General features: G+C 40.0%; 1 protein-coding gene across 3 annotated transcripts; it reads left to right on the top strand.

Annotated features, from left to right (window-relative positions):
* The first annotated feature begins 1,105 nt into the window (after positions 1-1,105).
* trappc11 (trafficking protein particle complex 11) lies at positions 1,106-21,164 on the top strand. Of its 3 annotated transcripts, none has more exons than XM_037780066.1 (30): positions 1,106-1,240; positions 2,412-2,640; positions 2,896-3,065; positions 3,617-3,687; positions 3,923-4,037; positions 5,149-5,248; positions 5,742-5,815; positions 6,528-6,624; positions 6,834-6,967; positions 7,378-7,519; positions 8,277-8,370; positions 8,480-8,559; positions 9,601-9,679; positions 9,876-9,930; positions 10,263-10,408; positions 10,977-11,038; positions 11,795-11,927; positions 12,339-12,469; positions 12,780-12,902; positions 13,100-13,293; positions 13,430-13,578; positions 14,711-14,832; positions 14,993-15,112; positions 15,241-15,306; positions 15,925-16,081; positions 16,498-16,609; positions 17,861-17,952; positions 18,147-18,280; positions 20,489-20,656; positions 20,756-21,164. In XM_037780066.1, exons 2-30 carry the CDS (start codon positions 2,434-2,436, stop codon positions 20,798-20,800), a joined length of 3,372 nt encoding a protein of 1,123 aa, XP_037635994.1. In that variant the 5' UTR covers positions 1,106-1,240; positions 2,412-2,433; the 3' UTR covers positions 20,801-21,164. The 3 variants fall into 3 exon arrangements, with proteins under 3 accessions (XP_037635994.1, XP_037635993.1, XP_037635992.1); XM_037780065.1 differs by having other exon boundaries at positions 1,163-1,295; positions 20,756-20,897; XM_037780064.1 differs by lacking the exon at positions 1,106-1,240 and adding an exon at positions 1,323-1,484 and having other exon boundaries at positions 20,756-20,897.
* Positions 21,165-21,262: the final 98 nt, after the last annotated feature.

Raw genomic sequence — 21,262 nt, forward strand, 5'->3', positions numbered from 1 at the left:
AGCTGCATTAAAAACTTTATTTATAACCATGTCTTGCTCCAAATCTCACCGCTCCAGAGTCGCGTGATACACAGAGATCCCATGTTGTAAATATTTAGTAATAATGTGATGTGTTCTGCTCACAAAGGAATCAATCCAGCATGGTGTGCACTTTACCTCCTAGGTGTCATCAGCAATAATGCAACCAGCCAATGCAGCTCATGTCAGCTAGAACTACATGGTTAGTACAGCTTACAACACCATATAACATTATTATACTGTTACCAAATGAATATGATAACACACTAGTTCATATAGTTATTTTCCCCACATTAGCATTGTATTTCCTCACTTCTAGCACCATATGTCCCATAACAGGTAACAAAGGCTGAATAAAAGGTCACAGACATTCAGGTGAGTTTGTTTCTACTGCAAAACATCATATACATCATATGACATCCTCAGATAACAGTTCGCTTTGTATTTTTTTTTTAGAATGCTGTGCGGAGAAACATGATATTATTCATTATTATAGTTATCATTATTATCATCATCCTTATTAGGATTCATTTTTCATGATGTGCTTTTATTGTAAAAAACAAAACAAAAACATGTATATATGTCTTATATATGTATATGTATACATATATATGTATATATATATATATACATATATATGTATATACATGTGTGTATATATATATATATATACATATGTATATACATGTGTGTATATATGTATATATATACATATAAATAAATATAAAAGACATTTATACATGTTTTTGTTTAGTTTTTTACAATAAATATATATATATATACATATACATATGTATATACATGTGTGTATATATATATATATACATATGTATATACGTGTGTGTATATATATATATACATATACATATACATATGTATATACATGTATGTATATACATATATATATATACATATAAATAAATATAAAAGACATTTATACATGTTTTTGTTTAGTTTTTTTACAATAAATATATATATATATATATATATATATATATATATATATATATATATATATATATATATATATATATATATATATATATATATATATAGTGAGTTAGCACTTAATTTTGAAAAGTCGAACCGGAAGTGTTGTTCAACTTCCGCCGCTGGTAGCTAACTAGCCAGTTTGTTGTTGTTGCTTCAGCAACAGCTGCTAAAGGAGCTACTAGTTGGTGCTTCTGTGGAGTTTGACACGTCGGTGACTCTCCGTCGGACGGTGAGCAGCACTGGGACCTGGCTAACGCGAGGCCAGGCAGTGTCTAACTATAAAGGCATTGACGTTTATTTGCTAGATAAAATTGTGCAACCTCGCCCACTCTCCTAGCAGCTAGCGTGAGCTAACTGTTGACGCTAACCGGGCTGCTAACAGCATCTGAAGTGCAGCTAGTTAGCTAACTCAGCCGAGCTAGCCAGCTGTAACCTAGCACCGTTACCACGTCACGTGAAGTAATGCAGCTGAGGTATGTCGTTGGATCCGTTTGTATTAATGCCGGCAGCGTTAACAGAGTTAGGTTATCTCACTTCCGCTTTCGTCTTCCCGGTTTCTCTATTGACTTTGCTAGCAGATATATAATGTGTCACGCTCTTTGTTAATGTAACTAACGTAAACATTACAGTACATTTCTGTCTGCGTGTCAAGAAACTAGTAAACCCCGGCGGGGAACAGTGGAGCTGCAGTCTTTAGGATGGAAACACCCGAGCTGTCACTGTTACCAGCTAACTAACGTTACTGCTAAGCTCCTAGTCTTGTGACCTGCAAGTTCATAAGGTCCATAAAGGCTCTGTCTGTTCCTGCTTGGTGGTTCGATGAGGATTTTGTGTTATAACTCCGTCATGATACCCCGCTGTCTTCGTGTAGGAAATTAATTCAATGTCAATAAATGTAATTTAGTCGAATACAATTTAAAACACCTTGTTCAGTTTGACCCCAAAATGTAGAACACAATAGACTATTGATAGAAAACCTCTCAGCTTTATTGTTCATTTAAGATACATTATAATTCAGGATGTTTATTGTCACGCCGGTTATACAGGTACAATGGTGTGAAATACTTTTTGCTGGGAAGCTCCATTAAAATAATAAGTTATATTACATTTACATTACAATTATAAAAGGTAATACTTTGTACAAGGTCATATTGAGAACATATACAGGCATATTAAGAACATATACAGTATATACAGTATAAGATATGTTTTTGTGTGAGAAGGTATGAAGTCGTGTGAATTATCTATTTAAAAGTCTGATGGCCTGGGGGAAAAACTGTTCCTCAGTCTGCTGATAACCTTGATAACCTTGCTATACTAGGATATTTAGTACACTTAAGAAAACCTAAGAAAATATAAAGATGTTTTCGTTGCAATGATGTTGCTCTTGTCCTGTGTAGGTGTATCCATTGTTAAACCATCATGATGGCAGGTTCCCAGTGGGAGCTTCCTCCAGAGCTATGTTGTCGGCCTATGGCCTTTGTGGCTTTAACCGGTCTGGATGTGGTGTACAATGCCGTGCACCGGGCCATTTGGGACGCCTTCTGTGCCAACCGGCGAGCTGACAGAGTTCCTATCTCTTTCAAAGTCCTTCCAGGAGACCACGAATACCCCAAATGTCGCACTAAGGTGAGCAGTGGATGGAGAGATCTAGAAGTCCCATCAACAAACAAAGACAATGTAATATCCCAACAAACCCAATCTATGACATGGAATTGGAACTCAGTTTCAGTTTTCATTTGCTCACTTGCAGATTACTGCATCAATACTAAGATGTGGGAAAACAAAAGAGTTGTGAAATCTTCATGTGTGAGATCAGTGCTGCAGTTTGTGCAGTATGGATACCTTTTTTTTCTAAATAGTTTACTCTGTCTGCCTGTCTAGCGAACGTCCTATGAGTGGTACATCCCTAAAGGCATCCTGAAAACAGGTTGGATGAATAAACATCTGAACCTGGTACCAGCTTTGGTTGTTCTATTCTACGAACTGGACTGGGACGACCCTCAGTGGAAAGAGAAACAATCTGAATGTGCAACTAAAGTGGAGATTGTCAGGTAAGCATATGTTTTTATTATATTATTGGGTGACTAGCAGTGAGAGAGTAGGTAGATGCTTTAGGATTTAGTATGTTTTACTAAACTATTTGATATACTGCACACATTATGTTGGGGTCTGTTCCGCTGGTTGGTTTTTGTCATCAGATAGATATTTTCAACATTTGTTCTTCAGTTTCACTAAAAATAGTGTTAGTATTTCCATAACTACCATCTACCAACATACCACCATTTCCACTTATTACATTGACAATATAATAACTTAAAATAGATGCTAGGTCATGCAACTCTTACTGTTATTGTTGTTGTAGCATAGTAAATGTGTTTCTTACTCCATTTTTCCAAAACTTGTTAAAGTATTCAGTGACTTTAGTAGTGAAAGCGTTTCTCAAAGCTGTCATACCTGGAAAAAAGAAGGAAAGCATTGGGAACAGACAGGGCTTTATATAGCTGACACTATCCTGCAGATCAGGTCTTGACACCCCTAGCAGAAACATAACTGCAGTAAATCTCATCTGCACCCATCTGTGTTGTGTTGTGTTTGTTTTTAGGACGAGTCTTCAGGGCAGGAACACCAAGACGGCTGTGGTTCTAATCCAGAAGAAAACTCCTCTACCTCCAGGTAAACACCTATACTACTGAATCATATTAGGTAATGCATATGTATCATATCCCATCCACATGAGTTTCAACATGTATCTTCAGTATGTCCTTACCTCCGTCAGCAGTACACAATTGTGTTGTACATTTTATAAACAAGGGTCCCACATGTAAAAAACATTTGAGCAGTTTCTAATTATCTAAAAATTCTGTAAAACTTGTTCCCAGTTTGTTCACTTCATTTTTTGTTTGTACAGGAGAGGACCTGGTAGCATCAGAGAGAGCAGCAGCTCTCTGTAGCGCCTGTGATCTGTCTGGCAAGAGTCTCTTCGTACTGCCACACACCGACCACTTAGTGGGCTACATTATAAGGTAGTTACCAATTCACTAATGCCATAAAGATATGTATTTTTGTACATATAGATAGATATTTTGCAATTTAATTGCATCCACCATTTGGCTCTCCAGTTTAATCTAATTGAAGTTTCTGTGTGTGTTCTGTGATTAATTGATATGCAATCGTGCATACATTTGCAGCCCTAATATATACAGTGTATATATATATATATATATATATATATAAATAAATATATATATATATATATATATATATATGGCGAGGAGAGAGACATGAGTCTGAGTCCACTCTGCAGACCGCTGTATGCAAAAGACTTCATATCCTGTTTATGCAACACCTTTTGTGACAAGAACTTTTGAAGTAAGGTCTTCACGACGGACTTGAACTTTAAAACCAGTCTGGAAAATGAAACACCTTTTATACACGTCGAGTGTCAGCCGATGGATGGATTGAAAACTGAACCTACAGTAGATGTAGTGCAATCTAATGTAATGCGGTGTTAATGATTTTTAAGTATGCATTTGATACTCTCGATTCTGTCTTCTAATTCCACTGAATCAAGTAACTGATTTGAAAGAGCTGTATTGTAGTAACTAGCCTATATATATATATATATATATATATATATATTTATATTTTTATATATGTATATATTTATTTATATTTATATATATATATATATATTTATATATATATATATTTATTTATTTATATATATTTATATATATATATTTATTTATATATATATATATTTATTTATTTATATATATATATATTTACATATTTATTTATATATATATATATATATATATATTTATGTATATAATATTTATATATATTTTTATATATTTAGTACACTTAAGAAAACCTAAGAAAATATAAAGATGTTTTCGTTGCAATGATGTTGCTCTTGTCCTGTGTAGGTGTGTCCATTGTTAAACCATCATGATGGCAGGTTCCCAGTGGGAGCTTCCTCCAGATATATATATATATATATACATATTAATGTGGTGGAGTCTACACACGCTGAAATGAATCAAATGCATATCTAACAGGTGCAGCAAATAATACCTGGAAATCTCGTCCAAACATTGTGTGTTTATTAGATTGTATTTGTGATTTTAGGTTGGAGAATGCTTTCTATGAACATGCTCAGACATACTACTACACTGAGATTCGTCGAGTCAAATCGCATAAAGAGTTCCTCAACAAGACTACACATCAGGTAGGATGGTGTGCACACGCACACACACACATTTACTTATTTGGAATGAGTCCTAATATCCAGAAATGAGCATTTTAGCACGTCCGGTTCCCTCGTCCCTCAAGTGTGACTAAACCTTTTCATTGGTCACACTGGTGCCTCTGACATTTAGCAGGTCTGTATCTGTGTGTGTGTGAAGACCTGCCCTGTACTGTGCCTCTGATTGACTCCGACCCTGATACTCTTCACTAATTATGGGTGGGGAAAAAAGCCTACCACATACAAAAAGGCCAAAATATATGACTTTTGCTAAGAATAGCGTGCCGTGTCCAAATTTTGGGTGCACCTAAATGAATTGCACCAGTGTAAAAAGAAAGTCTGGAGCCCTGCGTGTGCACAAATGAAGCTGCTTGGGATGAAAGGCATAAAAAATACTTTGAAATACCCTCTCCTCACACCGCCCTCCTCACACCGCCCTCTTTCTCTTCTCTTTTTCTCTCTCTGATGTTCCCAGTTGCTGTTTGTCAGACACCAGTTTAAAATCGCTTTCTTCAGCGAGCTGAAACAGGACACCCAGAATGCTCTCAAGTAAGTGTGAGCCCATAGATTAATAATGGATATGATTATAGTTTTCTTGTTTATTGTGATCAGCTCGTGGACTTAAAAGGACAATTCACCCCCAAATCACAAAGAGACTTGTGCTTGTGACATCGCGAAATCTAAACATTAATGGCGTCCTCCTTTGCTGAACTGTAATGTTAGTTAGCTCAGTGGTGCTATGTGAGCTTGCAGTACCGGTTAGCTATGAGCCTCTCATTCATGAGTTGATGCACGCTTCCTTCTGCGCAGTGATACGGTTGGTGGTGAGTATAGTTGGGTAGAAAGAAAATAGTTCCTACATGAAACTGCTCACAACAAGGTCTGTGGATTATCTGGAGTAACCGGGTCATGATTTCTGGAAAGAGACAATGCTGTTGAGTTTTTCAAATGTATTTTTTGGCACTTTGAGCACCACAAGCCGAGAGCCATCTAGTTCCATTATATTGGAGAGAAGGCAGAAATCTCTACGGCCGACAGCTCCAACACTCGTCTAATCACACCAAAACAATCTAAACTGATAAATAGCACTACAAGTAAGAGGAACATATGTATTTTAGATTTTGGGGTAAACTGTCCCTTTAATGAGACATGATATTTTCACCTAAGCATACAATTTAAAAGGTTGCTGGTAGTATAGACGTGTAGACCTGTATGATGTACTGCTGTCTCTGCTATTTTGTAAGTTTGTTTGTGTCCGTAGGTACTACAGAACTGCATACAGTCTTGTTCATGAGCTCAGGGCCCACGAGACCAACATGTTGGAGATCAAAACTATGGCTGGATTCATCAACTATAAGGTACTAGGGATGTTAATAATTAACCGTGTAACCGTTAACCGATCTTAAGAATTTTAGCCGATTGATGCTATCGGTTAAACGTCACCTTGCCGGCTGTCCCTTTTACACAGACGTCGACAGTAACTGACCATTTACCACCTTTAATTTCTCTCCATCTCTCCCTCTCTCTTTCTCCCGTGATGTCTCTCTCCTTTTTTTTGTCTCTTTAGATCTGTCGTCTGTGTTTCCAGCACAACACTCCTCTAGATGCTATTGCCCAGTTCAGAAAGCACATTGACCTGTGTAAAAAGAAGATTGGCAGTGCAGAACTGGCATTCGAGCACTCTGCATGGATGTCTAAACAGTGAGATACACACTACCTATCACACCCTGTGTGTAACAAGTTGTAGTGATTAAACCTTAATTAAGAATACATACTGTATACATTTATTAGAAATGGTAGATATAAAATAATTACAAATAATGTACTTATTATTACTTATTTACTTGATTTAAAACAATACTTTGATAAACTTAATTTTTCTACAACAATGAAGCAGGAAGTTATTAGACATTTTTGAGGATGCCAGGCTTGTTCTTATTGACATGATAGATGTACCTGTTGGATGTATGCAGTGTTTCCTTGGTTGTGTTTTGTACAAATTAGATTGAGACATCAGAGTCCTTTTGTACTAGGAACAAATCTTTATCCCTGATGATGGCTGACTTGTACATCTACTGTATAATGCCCATATGTCCTTTGCTTCCTAACAGGTTCCAGTCATTCGGAGAGCTGTTTGATGAAGCGATAAAGTTGGGTCTGACAGCCATCCAGACACAGAACCCTGGATTCTATTACCAGCAAGCTGCCTGTTACAGCCAGGACAGGAAACAGCTGGCGCAGCAGCTTTGTCAGGTGATAATAATACAGCTATAGTTACATCCATCTTGTAGGACCAAGTTGGAAATCAAAAGGGGTTTATACTTGATGTAAACAGCCAGCCGTCATAGAGAGAGGGGGAGACGCGATAACGTTTAAATACAGTCTCCCTCTCTGGAAGACATTCATAGTGTCCCACATGTTCACATGAAGAGTGACAGAAATGGTTGTGTAAAGAATGAAAAAAGCACAATTTTCTGTTGTAGTTCTAGTAAGTGCTGTTGCAAGGTCTTTGCTTTATATGAACTCTTAATAAAATCTTGATAAATTAAGTTGCAAAAAAGAACTCCAATAATATGAACCTGGCTTTCTGTTAGGAAGCCTATACAGTATGTACTATCTTACCCATAAAACACCAGTGAATGGTTTAATTATACCCCCGCAACAACGTAGTCCAGGGTATAAAGCGCTCTGTGTGTCCGTCCTTCCGTCCATCCGTCCATCCGTCCATCCTTCTGTCTGTTTGCGTGTCACACTTTCGTTTCCGGAGCAGAACTTGGAAACTATTTAACTTAGGAACTTCAAATTTGGTATGACGGTCGACAGTGTGTTCTCGTTGTGGCTTTTGGGGGTTAGAAGTCCAGGGTGCCCAAAAGTTTTGAAATTTTGGCCAAAAACTGTGATTATTTTTTTTACTTCAATTTCGTTTCCGTAGTAGGGTCAAGCAGTGAGCGGGGGTATGTGAGCCATGCTCACTTTTGCCTTGTTTAATTTGATTGGTTGGTTGTTCTAGACTGGAGCAAGTTGTCCCTCCCCCGAACCAGTGGACACCCAGAGCGGGGGACTGGACTTCTATGGCCAGAGACCATGGAGGCAAGGACACCAGAGTATGTACACGCACACACAATGACGATGACAATGATAATAAATGAAGTGCCTCGGACAGTGTTCGACGTGTTTGGGTAAAACATGGCTTCTGTACTGTTGTATTTCCAGGTATTGATCCTCCAGATGCAGAGAAGGAGAAGACAGGGATTCTGTCTCTGCAGATTAAAGAGAAAGATGTACCACATTCTGTAAGAACACACACTTGCTGAACACACAGCTGTGGCCATATTGTAGCTCACTATTTCCGTGTCCCATTGCTTTGAGGCAGCAGTTATTAAATTTAAAACCACTAGTGCTATAATTCATATGGGATTATTATAGCATCTTTCAAATCTTTATTCTGAAGGCTTCTGTTTGTAGAAATTGAGACAATTCCTGTGGAAATGTGTGTAGTTTCTGGTTAATCCCTTGCTTTACCATCTGTCTCAGTGTCTTTTTTGATCCTACCACTGGGGAGCGTCAAACTGGAAAATGTTTCAAATTCCACACAAAGTGATTTTAAATGGGACATATCATGATAAACTCACTTAGTCAGTGCTTGTGCACATACGTCTGGGTATCTGGAGTGACTGCCTACCAACCCACAAACTGTGAAATAAGACAGCCCAGTCAGTTTTTGTGTGGGCTGTGTAGATCAGAAAACATGTGATTCAACAAGCCATTCAGATCTGCTCCCCTTCCTATGTCACATGCAGGCTCATTAGAAATACCGCCCACTGCTTGAGAACTACCTTTGCACCATAATTTTTCTCACAAGCCAATCAGAGCAGACTGGGCTTTTTTAGTGGGGGTCTTAAAGAGACAGGTGTTAAAACGGAGCGTTTCAGACAGAGGGTGCATACAGGTATATTCAGGATGAGAAAAATAATGTGTTTTTAGAACATCAAAGCATGTAAACATGTTCTAGTAGAAACCCAAAATACAAATATGAAGCTGGAAATGAGCAGGATATGTCCCCTTTAAATACCAATATGTAGAGAATTCTTCAACCTGTGTGCGTGTGAACAACTGCTTACCTTCTCAGTCAACAGCAGAGGAAAGAGAGTCAGTTATGTGGTGTGATTTTATGCTGGGAAAGTATCACAGTAGCAACGGTTTCAATTTTGTGAAACAAGTTGTTTTCAGCACCAAATGCTCCACAGTCTTCAGCGAGATGTCATCACAGCACCATATTCAAAGACTTGTACTGCTGTATTAAAACATGCTTCTCTGTGTCTCTGCCCCTACAGGAACTGATAATAGCACTTCTCAGTAATGCTGTCGCCCAGTTTAAGAAGTACAAGTGCCCTCGAATGAAGAGCCACCTCAGTGAGTATGATTATGCTCTTTTAATCTCCACAGGTCCTTTTAATGCCTCAAGCCTAATATGAACATTGTTGACATTATGTTATGTGATCACACAGTGAGGTGAACTCATCAAAGCATCCTTTTTTAAAAAAATGTTATTTAATTATTTATTTTTTGACCCCTGTTGTTGAACCTTGTCTCTCCGTCTCCTTCGTAGTGGTGCAGATGGGAGAGGAATACTACCATGCTAAAGACTACACCAAAGCCCTAAAGTAAGTCAGAACACATGCTGGACTCTCTTAAGGACAGTTCCACTCTCAAACTTACATGTCGATGCTCCAAAAAGTCTTGCATGCACACTGCACAGTTTGTCATGAAAGAGAAAAATGTACACTTTTTGCCTTTAGGTTAGCATAATTAAAAGATGGAATATATACACCTTGTGTGGAAACTGGATGGTAATGACTCGAGTAGACCAAATCTATTTTCCAAACGGCATTATTTCCATCTGCCGGTGGAGTTGCAAGGACATAGTTTCCTTAATCTGTGTTTGTAAGCAAGATATCTGACTGTTTGTATGTGTGTGTGTGTGTTACGTTATCAGGCTGTTGGACTATGTGATGTGCGACTATCGCACAGAGCGATGGTGGGGCCTCCTGACAGCCATATTGACCATCGCTCTGCGCTGTGCTTATCTGATGGCCAGTGTTAAAGACTACATCATATACTGCATGGAGCTGCTGGGCAGAGGTAAGCAAGAAGTTATGCCTGATCCATTATTAGCAAATAGGTGTCGTCCACCTCTGGTATGATGAAGCTGATGCATTTTTTATTGATGATGCAAACTTTCCATTTTATTTCAACTTCAATTGATTTCTGTGATATTTTGATGAGATTCCACAACTATGGCCACCAGTGTAGATTACTTTATTATTAATATTCCCCCAAGTTTCATTAGAGTTATATTGTCCCATGGTCAGAGGCCTTTCTAACCTGACCTGTTTTGTTTTGGGCAGAAAAGTAGAACATTAAGTGTGAAGCAATATGGCTGTAAATCACAATAAAATGTCCGTATAATACACCAATGATTTATCATGTTTCTATGGCTTATGGACTTTTACTCGTTGAACCTAACCCTAAAACACATGAGAATAACTAATGAAATAGAACAAGTAGATAACAGAACACAAGTAATTCTTGGTCCTGTAAAGATTTTAATTATTTAATTTGTTAATCAGAAGAACCTGCTCTCTGTGGTGGGTGTTAGCCAAATGTTCACCAAATGAAGAGGTAATGTCTCGGTCATCTTGTCTTCCAGCTTCAACCTTGAAGGAGGAACAAAAGTTGAGGATTGAGAAGAATCTCATCAAAGTCCTGATGGTGAGTAGAAAGATTGCAGCCGGCTCAACACAGCATGCTCAGCAGGGTTGGGCCAAACACCGGACCGGACCAGTATATCAAATCTTACCACTAGGTGTCAAACTTGACTCCGCAGCCGCTCCTTAGTGGTACCCAGTGGCCCAATTGCAATCCGGCCCCTACACCCTACTACCCTACACTTCCTACTGGGGTGTGAATCTTTTGATATCTCACAATTTGATTCGATTCTCGATTCAAAACGATTCCTGATTCAAAATGGATTCTATATTCAGTACATATGGGGGCTAATTTCAGGATGTCCTCCAGTTCGCTGTGCAGTAATAAAGGCGGTGTGGCAAATTATGGCATGAATGGCAGAGTAAAGATTATTGAGTTTTTATTCTTTTTCACACAGTGACGTGGTTTGCATGCAATCAAACCGGTTTAAGGTTGTACACTGGACCGGACCCGGCAAAACCGGAAATTGACCCAACTCTATTGCTCAGCAAATCAAGTAGCCATACAGTGGCATTGAGCCATGTCAGAATGTTCCTATGTGCAATGAGGGTATGATTTGACAGGGTAGCCATAACAGTAATATAAAGAAACAAGTCCCATGCACTTTGTTGTTGTACAGTGAAATTAGTCACACATTAGCTGGTTCACAGTCTGACCAGCAAATGATGAGCTGAGCCCCGAGGTCAACCAGGTCACACACCTGCGAAATCTATTTTAATTTCATTCATACACATTTTAATGATCTCTTCTGGTTTTCAGAACGAGGTCCCTGACGCCGAGCCGGAGTGTGATCCGTCCTCTGTCGGCACAGCCAGGTCGCTGTGGAACGACCGCATGGCTTTGGCCGGATCAAATGAGCTCGCTATAGAAGTACAGGACTACATCCCATTCGGTTAGTAAACACACACACACACACACACACTCACTCAAGCTCAACAAGGAACTGTTCACACTTAAAAGTAATATTTTACTTGTACATGTTCATTGTGCACATGGAGAGCAATGCTCCATGTACTTCCAGTAAGAAGAGAGAGCAGATATTGAGTTTAAAAAACATGTAATGTCATAAAAACTGCAAACAATTGGATCATTTTTTTTTTTTTACATTTGAAATGAAAGCCTCAAACATTCAAAACTTCAAGCATGAGGCTGATAATGAATCTCATAAAGCAATGTTCAGTGTGGAACACATGAATCTCATAAAGCAATGTTCAGTGTGGAACACATTCCCAGTAAGTACTGTAATATGTCCGTTTTGTTCTAAGAGTATATAAGGATGTTTCCATTCTCTTTGTGACTCCAGTCCAGTGTAAGGCCAAATTCCAGTCTCCCAGTTTCCATGTAGACCAGCCCATCCAACTCCAGGTTTTCCTCCGAGCCGACTGCCCTCATCCTGTATCATTCAACAAGCTGGCTGTCAGCCTCAGTAACCAGGTAAGCTCTACACAAATGTAATACAAGGCAGAAAGCATTTATGTTCTCCAGCATCAGGCATAGTGGCTGGTTGTAGAATTTTCACATAGACTATAGCTGGACGACGCATGTCCACTTCCTCCACACAACAACTAACTATAATATCTCTATAGCAACGTACTGCTGTGGACGGGGGCAGCAGCTAAATGCATTTTAGCCACGTTGCACACATAACACATTGCTCTGCTCCCGTGCTGGTACTCCTGTCTGTTTCTTCTTAAAATGACAAAACAATAACGTTTTGTGTGTGTGTGTGTGTGTGTGTGTGTAGGAGTACAACCAATGGTGTGTGGTGGAGTCAGGTCAGGAGAGTATGAGCCTGTTGCCGGGAAAAACCAAATGCTTCAACTTCAGCTTTGTAGCGAAGACTGAAGATGTTGGCAAGAAGATTGAGGTGAGGGTGTGTGTGTGTGTGTGTGTGTGTGTGTGTGTGTTTGTGTGTGTGTGTGTTGTTTGTCTGTCTGTCTGTCTGTGTCTGCAAGAAGATCGAGGTGTATGTGTGTCTGTGTCTGTCTCTGTGTCTGTCTCTGACAAATGGAGAGAGAGAAAGATGGTTACTGATTGTGTGTGTTGCTGGTTATACACCTTTAGATGACCGGTATTGAGGTGATGCTGGGCAGTGACAGTGGCCGCTGTGTGTTTGTGAACTGGAGAGGGGCGGGTGGAGATGCAGCCTCTACCCATGAGGCCTTGCAGGCCAGCAGGTCATCACGTCGATGGGGCCGGGGTGTGGAGGCACGTCAAGAGCCGGACTGGGACAGCCTGACCATGCAGCACAGTACCATGTAAGGCTTTGTTCAGACACAGCACCATCCCAAGTTCCTGGATCGTCTGTCAGTTACTACAGTATCACATCTTATCTGCACTGAAGTCATCAGAAATGTGACGTGTTTGGTGTGTTTGCTCCTGTTTGTTGTTCAGGATCATCTCCAGAGTCCCAAAGATATCCGTTCAGCTGAACCACCAGCCTCCTGCACTCAACAATGAAATGTACTGCATCAGCCTCACTATCCAATCACAGGAGGGGGGCGTGGCAAGGGATGTCAAACTGACAGCTGGCCTCAAACCAGGTACACTATACAAGTACAGCACGAAACTCCTGCTATAACCACAAATGGTTGTTTTTACATTTCTCTTTGTGTACGGATTAAAGCTGCATCGGGTAGAAACGGAGCAAATATGATTTAAAAAAAAAAAAAAAAGTTATTTTTATAAAACAGTCACTTTATTCTAAAAGAAGCGCATGAGACAGGGAATCTGAAAAAAATCATGTGTCTCTGTGTCCTCCGGTGCTCCCAATGGCATCTACAATATTTCATAGACCGGAGGAAAACAACCAATCAGAGCTGATCTGGAATCACTCGCAAACTCCGATCAAACGGTCAAACTAGGCAGCGCTGATCAAATATGAATCAATATTTTGTTACTGTAATGCCTATTTCTCTCCTCAAGTGTTTTCATAAACATCTTGTAGTGTACTGTTTAGCTGTAAAATGAGAAAGTTTGTGACCCGGTAGCCATGTTGAGATCAGCTGAGGAAATACCAAGCACCGCCCACCAGCCAGAGCACAGCCAATAGGAACGCTCTCTCTCTGAAATGACCTGTGATTGGCCAAAGTCTCCCGTCACAGGCTAGATTTTCTACAGCCTGAAAACAGAGCCATGAGGAGGTGCAGAAGTCTAGTTATCTCTCAGAACACTTGAATTACAATATGCTGAAAGGTTATTATGGAAGTTTTGCCCAATGATGCCAAAAACATTCTGCCTACTGCAGGTTAATCAACTGAGAGTGTTTTGATAAGTGAGCTCTAGGTGTTGGTAGTTTTTTTTCCATTTCATTTAACTTGGTCATTTTGTGCATTGCCAGACTCGCTGCCATCCCCTGCTTTCAGTATTAATGCTAAGCTAAGCTAAGCTAAGCACAGCCAGACTCTACCTCTGTATTTCACACACAGACATGAGATTACTATTGATCTCTTCATCTCACTCAGAAAGAAATGTCATACTTAAAAATAAAATGTTGAACCATTCCTTTAATCTTCTCACAACATTAACACCATTAAAAGTTATGTTATAGTCCTCTGTCTGGTATAGCAGCTAAATAAGCTTTTGGAATGGGAAAACTTGGTAGATCAAATGTGTGACATAACATATCAGTGTATAGTTTATGGTTTTGTGTTTGTCTTTGATTGGTCTGTCCAGGCCAGGATGCCAATCTAGGCCAGAGCACGCATGTGACACTCGATGGCTTAAAGGTTTGTGATGACACTGCACCTGCCCTGCTCCCTGACGTACCTCTAGGAGATCTGAAACCAGGCGAAAAGGTACACACACATTCCAAAAGAAGTGTGTTGGATTAACTTTCCAGAGAGACTCGCACAACATTTTCTGCATTGTAAATTCCTTATATACACGCCTGCCTCCGCTTCTCCAAAGTAGTAATTCTAGCATCTATGGGATGTGTGTGTGTGTGTTTGTCTGCAGTTGGAGAGATGCGTATATGTGAAGTGTGTGTCAACTGGACCAAGGGTTTTCCTGTTCCATGTGGCCTACAGCATCGATACCACAGTGGAAGGACGTCAGATTGTCTGCAAATGTCATAAGGTAGAGGAGCTCATCTGACTTGCACACACAGTTAGCACAGTGTCTGTGTTTTTCATGTTGTAGAGTACATGTTTAAACTATACATGCCCAGGGATTTTTTCATCTTTACTCCTCTCGTTGTCTTTCAGGATGAGACGGTTACCATAGAGACGGTGGTCCCATTTGAGGTGTCTGTCAAGTTTGTGTCCACAAAGGTTGGTAGCTGCTACTTTATTAGTTTAAAGCAGTTAGTGTTTTAGAGAGCTGTTTGGCTAGTTAGGGTTATTACCAGCATGTGGAAGTGTTTTCACCTTGTGAGTCTGTGTGTGTGTATCCTCATGGCAACGTGTAGTCCTGGAGACACCTACTGTAGCAGGAAGTACCACAGAGGAGTTTTACAGTACTTTACCTGGTGTCTGTCTGTCTGTGGACAGATTTTGTCACCGTGATAGCGTCACAACTGTAAGATGCAGTCACGAAACTTTACAGGTTTGTAGTTGAGATTAAAATGAAGGTGGAGTTAGAAGATGGGTGTGGTCAGAGCAAGGGCGCCAAAAGTAGGGGGGTAGGAAGTGGGGAAGGGGCCATTAGCCCCCCTGTCTTTGGATTTGACACTAATACCAGTGATTGTGTCTTCACTTTGCCCATGACAACAGTTTTAAACAGGCAGATAATTACTCCTTAAGTATTTTTTATTCTCTTCAGTAGCAACTGACTTTAGCAACAAGCTTTAATGTTAGTTTACAGAGTGAGCCTTGAGATTGTGGCGGTGCAGTAGCAGGTATTATGGCTGGTTAGATTTTATGACGTGTTAATGTTTTTATTTGTATTAGTTTGAGCCACTGGACCGGGTAGCGGTGGACATCCCCTTCCTGTTGATGACAGACATCCTGTCATCGTCTCCCTGGCCTCTTCTGCTGGCCTCCTCCTCTCTGCAGCTGCTTACTATGAGCACAAACACACCACAGCTTCAGTCACAGCTACAGGAAGGTACCTGACTAGTTTTTACTGTTATCTTACAAAGACTTTTTTACTGTCATAGTTGTAATGAAAAAAAAAAAAAAAAATGTAAATCCTATGACTATACTATGTAGTGTGTAGGGCTGCCCCCTCCTAATCGATTAGTCGACTATTTGGCCGTTTTGGTCTTAGTTGGATAAGATTTCTTTAGTCGATTAGACATTTTTCTTTGTCATGCTGAATGACTTTTTTTTTCTAAGAAAATTATGAGCAAATCTCTTATAAACACAAGATTTAAAATGGTGCTTTTGTGTGATTCTTTGTGGGGAAACTTTAATCTATCGATAAAATCAAGATATCGATTAGTCAAAATAATCGTATGAGTGTAAGTTGACTATGTTTTTTTTTTTTGTCGAGGACAGCTCTAATTGTGTGTGTGTCTTCAGTTGTTTTGCAGACAGACGAGTGTGCCAGTGAGTGTTTTTGTCTCCGGTGTCCACCACTGACCAACGGCAATAACGCTGTAGCTACAGGACAGTACCTGATATCATGGAGGAGGTATGTACACACAAACACACACAAACATACTCAGTTTGAGAGCAGTGATCAGTGGCTTTGAGCAGGCTTGTAAAGCTCTTAAATTTGCCACCTTTGTTGCGATGTAGACAACTGAAGCAATAGATTTCCTCAGTGCTGCTATACTGACCCAGAAACCCTGTTTGTCGCTGCAAAATCTGTTGTTCTCCCTGCATCTGGCGCCGTCATTTGATGTGACAGTGATGTAGTTGGTGATAGAAGAACTACAGGCTGTTGCAGCTCATGGATGTATTAAGAGGACTGGATACAGCGTTGGAGGCGGGCTTTCGTTCATTCCTATGAGAGTTGTTCAGTGGCACATGATGCCAAAATGTCTTGACTGCCGAGTGATTCAGTACCCAGATCATCCGGCGATCTTCGGCATCCGTTGGGCCCATAGAGCAGGCGCTATGTTTCCTTTAACTCCGCCTCCCAACCCTCGCTCCAGCCTCAGTTTGGGTCTCATTCACATGAACGGAGGAAGGAAAATAACTCTGGATTCAGTTATTAGTGGGTTTTACAACTTTTAGGACCTAATGATTTAAATAAGGACTATTAGAGTATTCATACTGGGAAATGAAAACAAATTATCTGCTGATTTACAGACGTCTCTTTCCAAATATAAGTCTATAGGAAAAGTCATTTTAGGCCCAATGGCATCACGTGATGGACACAGAAGTTTTAATTCGACCGTTTGGCCACTACGAAAATTGGCCTCAAAGTCCCGCGCTCTTCCTGGGGGGCCTGGTTCAGCTTGGATTTCTAGTCTCCGCCTCTGGGTAGCCAGGGGGCGTGTTCTAGATGATGCTCAAAACAGGACTTCTTGTTCTCTTCGCTACGTTTCCCACAGTGAAAACGGCATCTCAAAATATGAGTGCAGAGGATGTTATGGACAAGGATACATTTTACAGTGTTCTGCCTGACTCGGATATTCAGCCTTATTTATTTGAGTATACGGCCGATGAAATGCAGCAGAGAGAGGCCCAGGCTGCGGCTACGTTAGCTGTGCAAAAGGATATGGCCCTCCAGGCGTCTTGTGCACAATGTATCCTGGTACATGTAGGCACTGCCGACCTGGCTCCACGAGCCGGAGAACTCTGCTTTCTGGGTCAATATAGCAGCACTGAGGAATTTATTGCTTCAGTCGACTACATTTACCATCAACACTGATTGAACATCTACATAAAAGGTGGCGAATGTTCCTTTTAACTCTGTTCTAACTCTGTTGTACAGAAAATCCTCCAGTGCAGACAGTCCACTCGTCCAAACTACAGTCACTCTACCTCATGTCATCCTGGAGGCAGTTCCACTTTACATCCACGCCGGTCAGTCAAGTGAATACACACAACACGTACATCATACACATTTGTTAATTGAGTGTCTCTGAACTTTTAAGCGTTTCTTTGCACACACTATGCACCCATTTTCCTTCTTTTCAGTCATTTATTTTCCTGATGAATTTCACCTCCAACAGTTGTATGTTGTCATTTTATATCTATATGTCTTTGTTTTGATGTAGATTTACCATCATTTGGGCGAGTCAGAGAGTCTCTTTCAGTTCGCTACCACATAGAGAACAGAACAGCTCTGGTGCAGGAGGTGGAGATGGCCGTTGAACCGTCTGATGCCTTCATGTTCTCTGGACTCAAACAGGTACAACTGTGCTCACTTTTACATTAAGATTTAGCAAATAAAGGGTGATGTAGCTGTGTTTCCATCAGCTGGGTCAAAACTAATAGATTGTGTTCCTGAATACATCTGTGGTAATTTAACTGAACCAAAGTAAAATTGTTAGATTGTTGCTTTCTAGTTCAGGTCACTTTTGTTTTCACACTGACTTATTAAAAACAAACAATGGTAGAAAAAGTATTCAGATCATAATGCTAATACTACACTGTGAAAACTCTCTACTACAAGGAAAAGTCCTGCAGTCAATACCTTACTTAAGTAAAAGTATTTAAATATTATCAGCCGTAGAAGAATGATTGTGTCAGTAAAATGTTCCCTGTCAGTGTTTTCCCATTATATCTGCTGTTTCTGGATAAATGTTACTGCTGCATTAATGTATATGTTGCATTTTAACTAACTTTATATCCTGTTGGCTGGTTTAATCTACAGCAACATATTCTATAAGACCATCATTATGTTTGTAGCGTCACCGTCCTGTGAGAACCACGTATCTCTAATGTTTTCAGCTTTGTGACGATGCATTTTCCAGCTGATCCAAGAGGCTTTTTAAAGAGTTTCTTTAGCTACGGAAGTAGGAGGATTTTCTCAACACATAAAGGAACATTTCATCCTTCACTTTATCACAAACATTCATCATCAGCACACTAGGAGATACATGGTTTTCACTGGACAGGAAGGGCGTGAAGCACTGTCATCTGTAAAGTAACTAAAGCTGTTAGATAAATGTAGTGGAGTAAAAAGTACAATATTTACCTTTGAGATGTAGTGAAGGAGAAGGATAAAGGAAATACTCAAGTACCTCAAATTTGTCCTTAAAAGTGATAGTTTGGGTGTTTCTCAGTGGGGTTGTATGAGATACTTATCTACAGTAGGCGTATTACCTACAGCAAGCCCCCAGCATTGAGAAACAGACAGTAATACCGACACTGGAGCAAATAAATACAGTGCTGTGGACGGGACCGGCAGCAAAACGGCTGTTAGCCACCTAAAAGAAATGCTCACCTAAAAAAATGTATATCGGTTTAAGTGTACGCTTTCTTTTGAATATTTTCCGATGGCGAACTGAACTGAAAGTGAAACGTGTCAATACTGTTTTTATCATCCGAGTCTGCTGCCTTTGGAGAGAGCAGAGATAAGTTTAATTTTCAGTTCAGTTCTCTGTCGAAAAGGAGAAGGAAAGGGCTGTCTGGCGGCAAGATAAAGCGCTGAAAATATTCTAAATATAGCTTACACTTCAAGCGATATCTCATTTTTTAGGTGAGCCTTTCTTTTAGGTGGCTAAAATCTGTTTTGCTGCCGGCCCCGTCCACAGCACTGTATTGATTTGCTCCCGTGTTGGTACTCCTGTCTGTTTCTCCACACTGGGCGCACGCCGACCTTCATCTACCTTAAGTAATACACCTACTATGGATAAGTACCTCATACAACTCCACTGAGAAACACCTGAACTATCACTTTAAGTACAGTAATTGAGTAAATATACTGAGTTACATTCCACCACTGAAAACAAACCACTGCAGGAAGATGGGCAGAGAACCCCTTTTCACCTCCCAAAGAAATGAGTATTAACTTGACCTCATTTCATAAATCACAATGAAAAAGTTCAAAACACTGTTTGGCCTACATTTCATTGACTTTTAATGAGGAACTGCTGAAGTATACAGTATGGAGTAGGACACAAGCAAACCACACCACTGCTTTAACTCCTTTACACTCCTCTAATGGAACAGGAAAAATCCCTGCACTCATGTATAGCACTCAATTATATAGATTACTTATACAGAGGACAGTGCTTTCTCTGTGATCAGCTGATGGATACAAAAGTAGATTAGCTTTTTGAATTCATGCTAAAATCACAGAACCGTACCAGAGTTTGCTCTGAAGCGGACCAAGACAGGTGGTCATACCAGCCTAACAGAACCACACCAGTAAAATTTGTATTCTTTATTGTCATCTAATGCTGGCAACATATTATGTTAGACCGATTGCTATAATTTATAAATGTGTCACAAAGTCCAAGATCATTACTTAAGCCAAGCCTACTAACACCTGAGACTAGTTTCAGGTTTGAATATATACTGTATCTCTCCAGAGGCCAATTTATGCTATCACTGTTGAACTGGCACACACCTTTTATTCACAGAGTTGAAAATATTCTACTTGTGCCTGCAGGTGCGTCTGCGTATCCTTCCTGGCTCAGAGCAGCAGATGCTGTATAACTATTACCCGCTGATGGCTGGTTACCAAACACTACCACAGCTCAACATCAGCCTGCCCCGCTGCCTGAACACCAACACACACTCACTGAGACGCTTCCTGCCCCAGCGCATCTTTGTCAAGGTAACACACTCACAGAAATGTATCCGCACCACTGAGTTAGCAAGTCATTGTTATACGAATGTGAACATTATTCAACGCCTTCTTTTCCTTTCTCCTCAGCCTCAGGGTCGACAGCTGGATGATGCCTCCATTCTTGCAGCTTGAGAAGAACACAAACTGTTTACTGTACATATGAGAGCAAAGCAACATAATGTAGGTTGTTGTAAATGTATGATTCCTCACAGATGACAAAATTAACACTATTTGTTTCACATTGTTCTGTAAAAACCCACCAGGAAAACCGTCTGTTGAGTAAACACCAGGAGACTATTGTTTGTGTTCAGAGTCAGTGTGATTACTTGACGAGCATAACAGACTGCCGGTGAATGAACTGGTACACTGATGTTTATTATTTAACAGTGAAAATCATGTTTGAATCTGATGTGAGCTATATGGAAATTTGGGTAGAGTGTAATACATGGAAATTGAATGTGATGAAAGTTGAATAAAATTGAAGTGATGTAAACTAGTTGTTGTCCGTGTGCATGTTATATAAACACTGTTAACAGTGTTTTAGTATGTAGTCTGGTCGTGTGACAGAATGTACACTTTAAAAAACACAGTGCG

This window comes from Sebastes umbrosus, chromosome 9 (assembly GCF_015220745.1).
Source record: "Sebastes umbrosus isolate fSebUmb1 chromosome 9, fSebUmb1.pri, whole genome shotgun sequence".
Lineage (NCBI taxonomy): Eukaryota > Metazoa > Chordata > Actinopteri > Perciformes > Sebastidae > Sebastes > Sebastes umbrosus.

Excerpts from the sequence above, each read along its gene's own strand:
- trappc11 (XM_037780066.1), top strand. The coding sequence starts at position 2,434 with ATGATGGCAGGTTCCCAGTGGGAGCTTCCTCCAGAGCTATGTTGTCGG. Across the intron at positions 10,409-10,976 it reads CATGGAGCTGCTGGGCAGAG|CTTCAACCTTGAAGGAGGAA; the intron begins GTAAGCAAGAAG and ends CTTGTCTTCCAG. Across the intron at positions 17,953-18,146 it reads TCCACTTTACATCCACGCCG|ATTTACCATCATTTGGGCGA; the intron begins GTCAGTCAAGTG and ends GTTTTGATGTAG.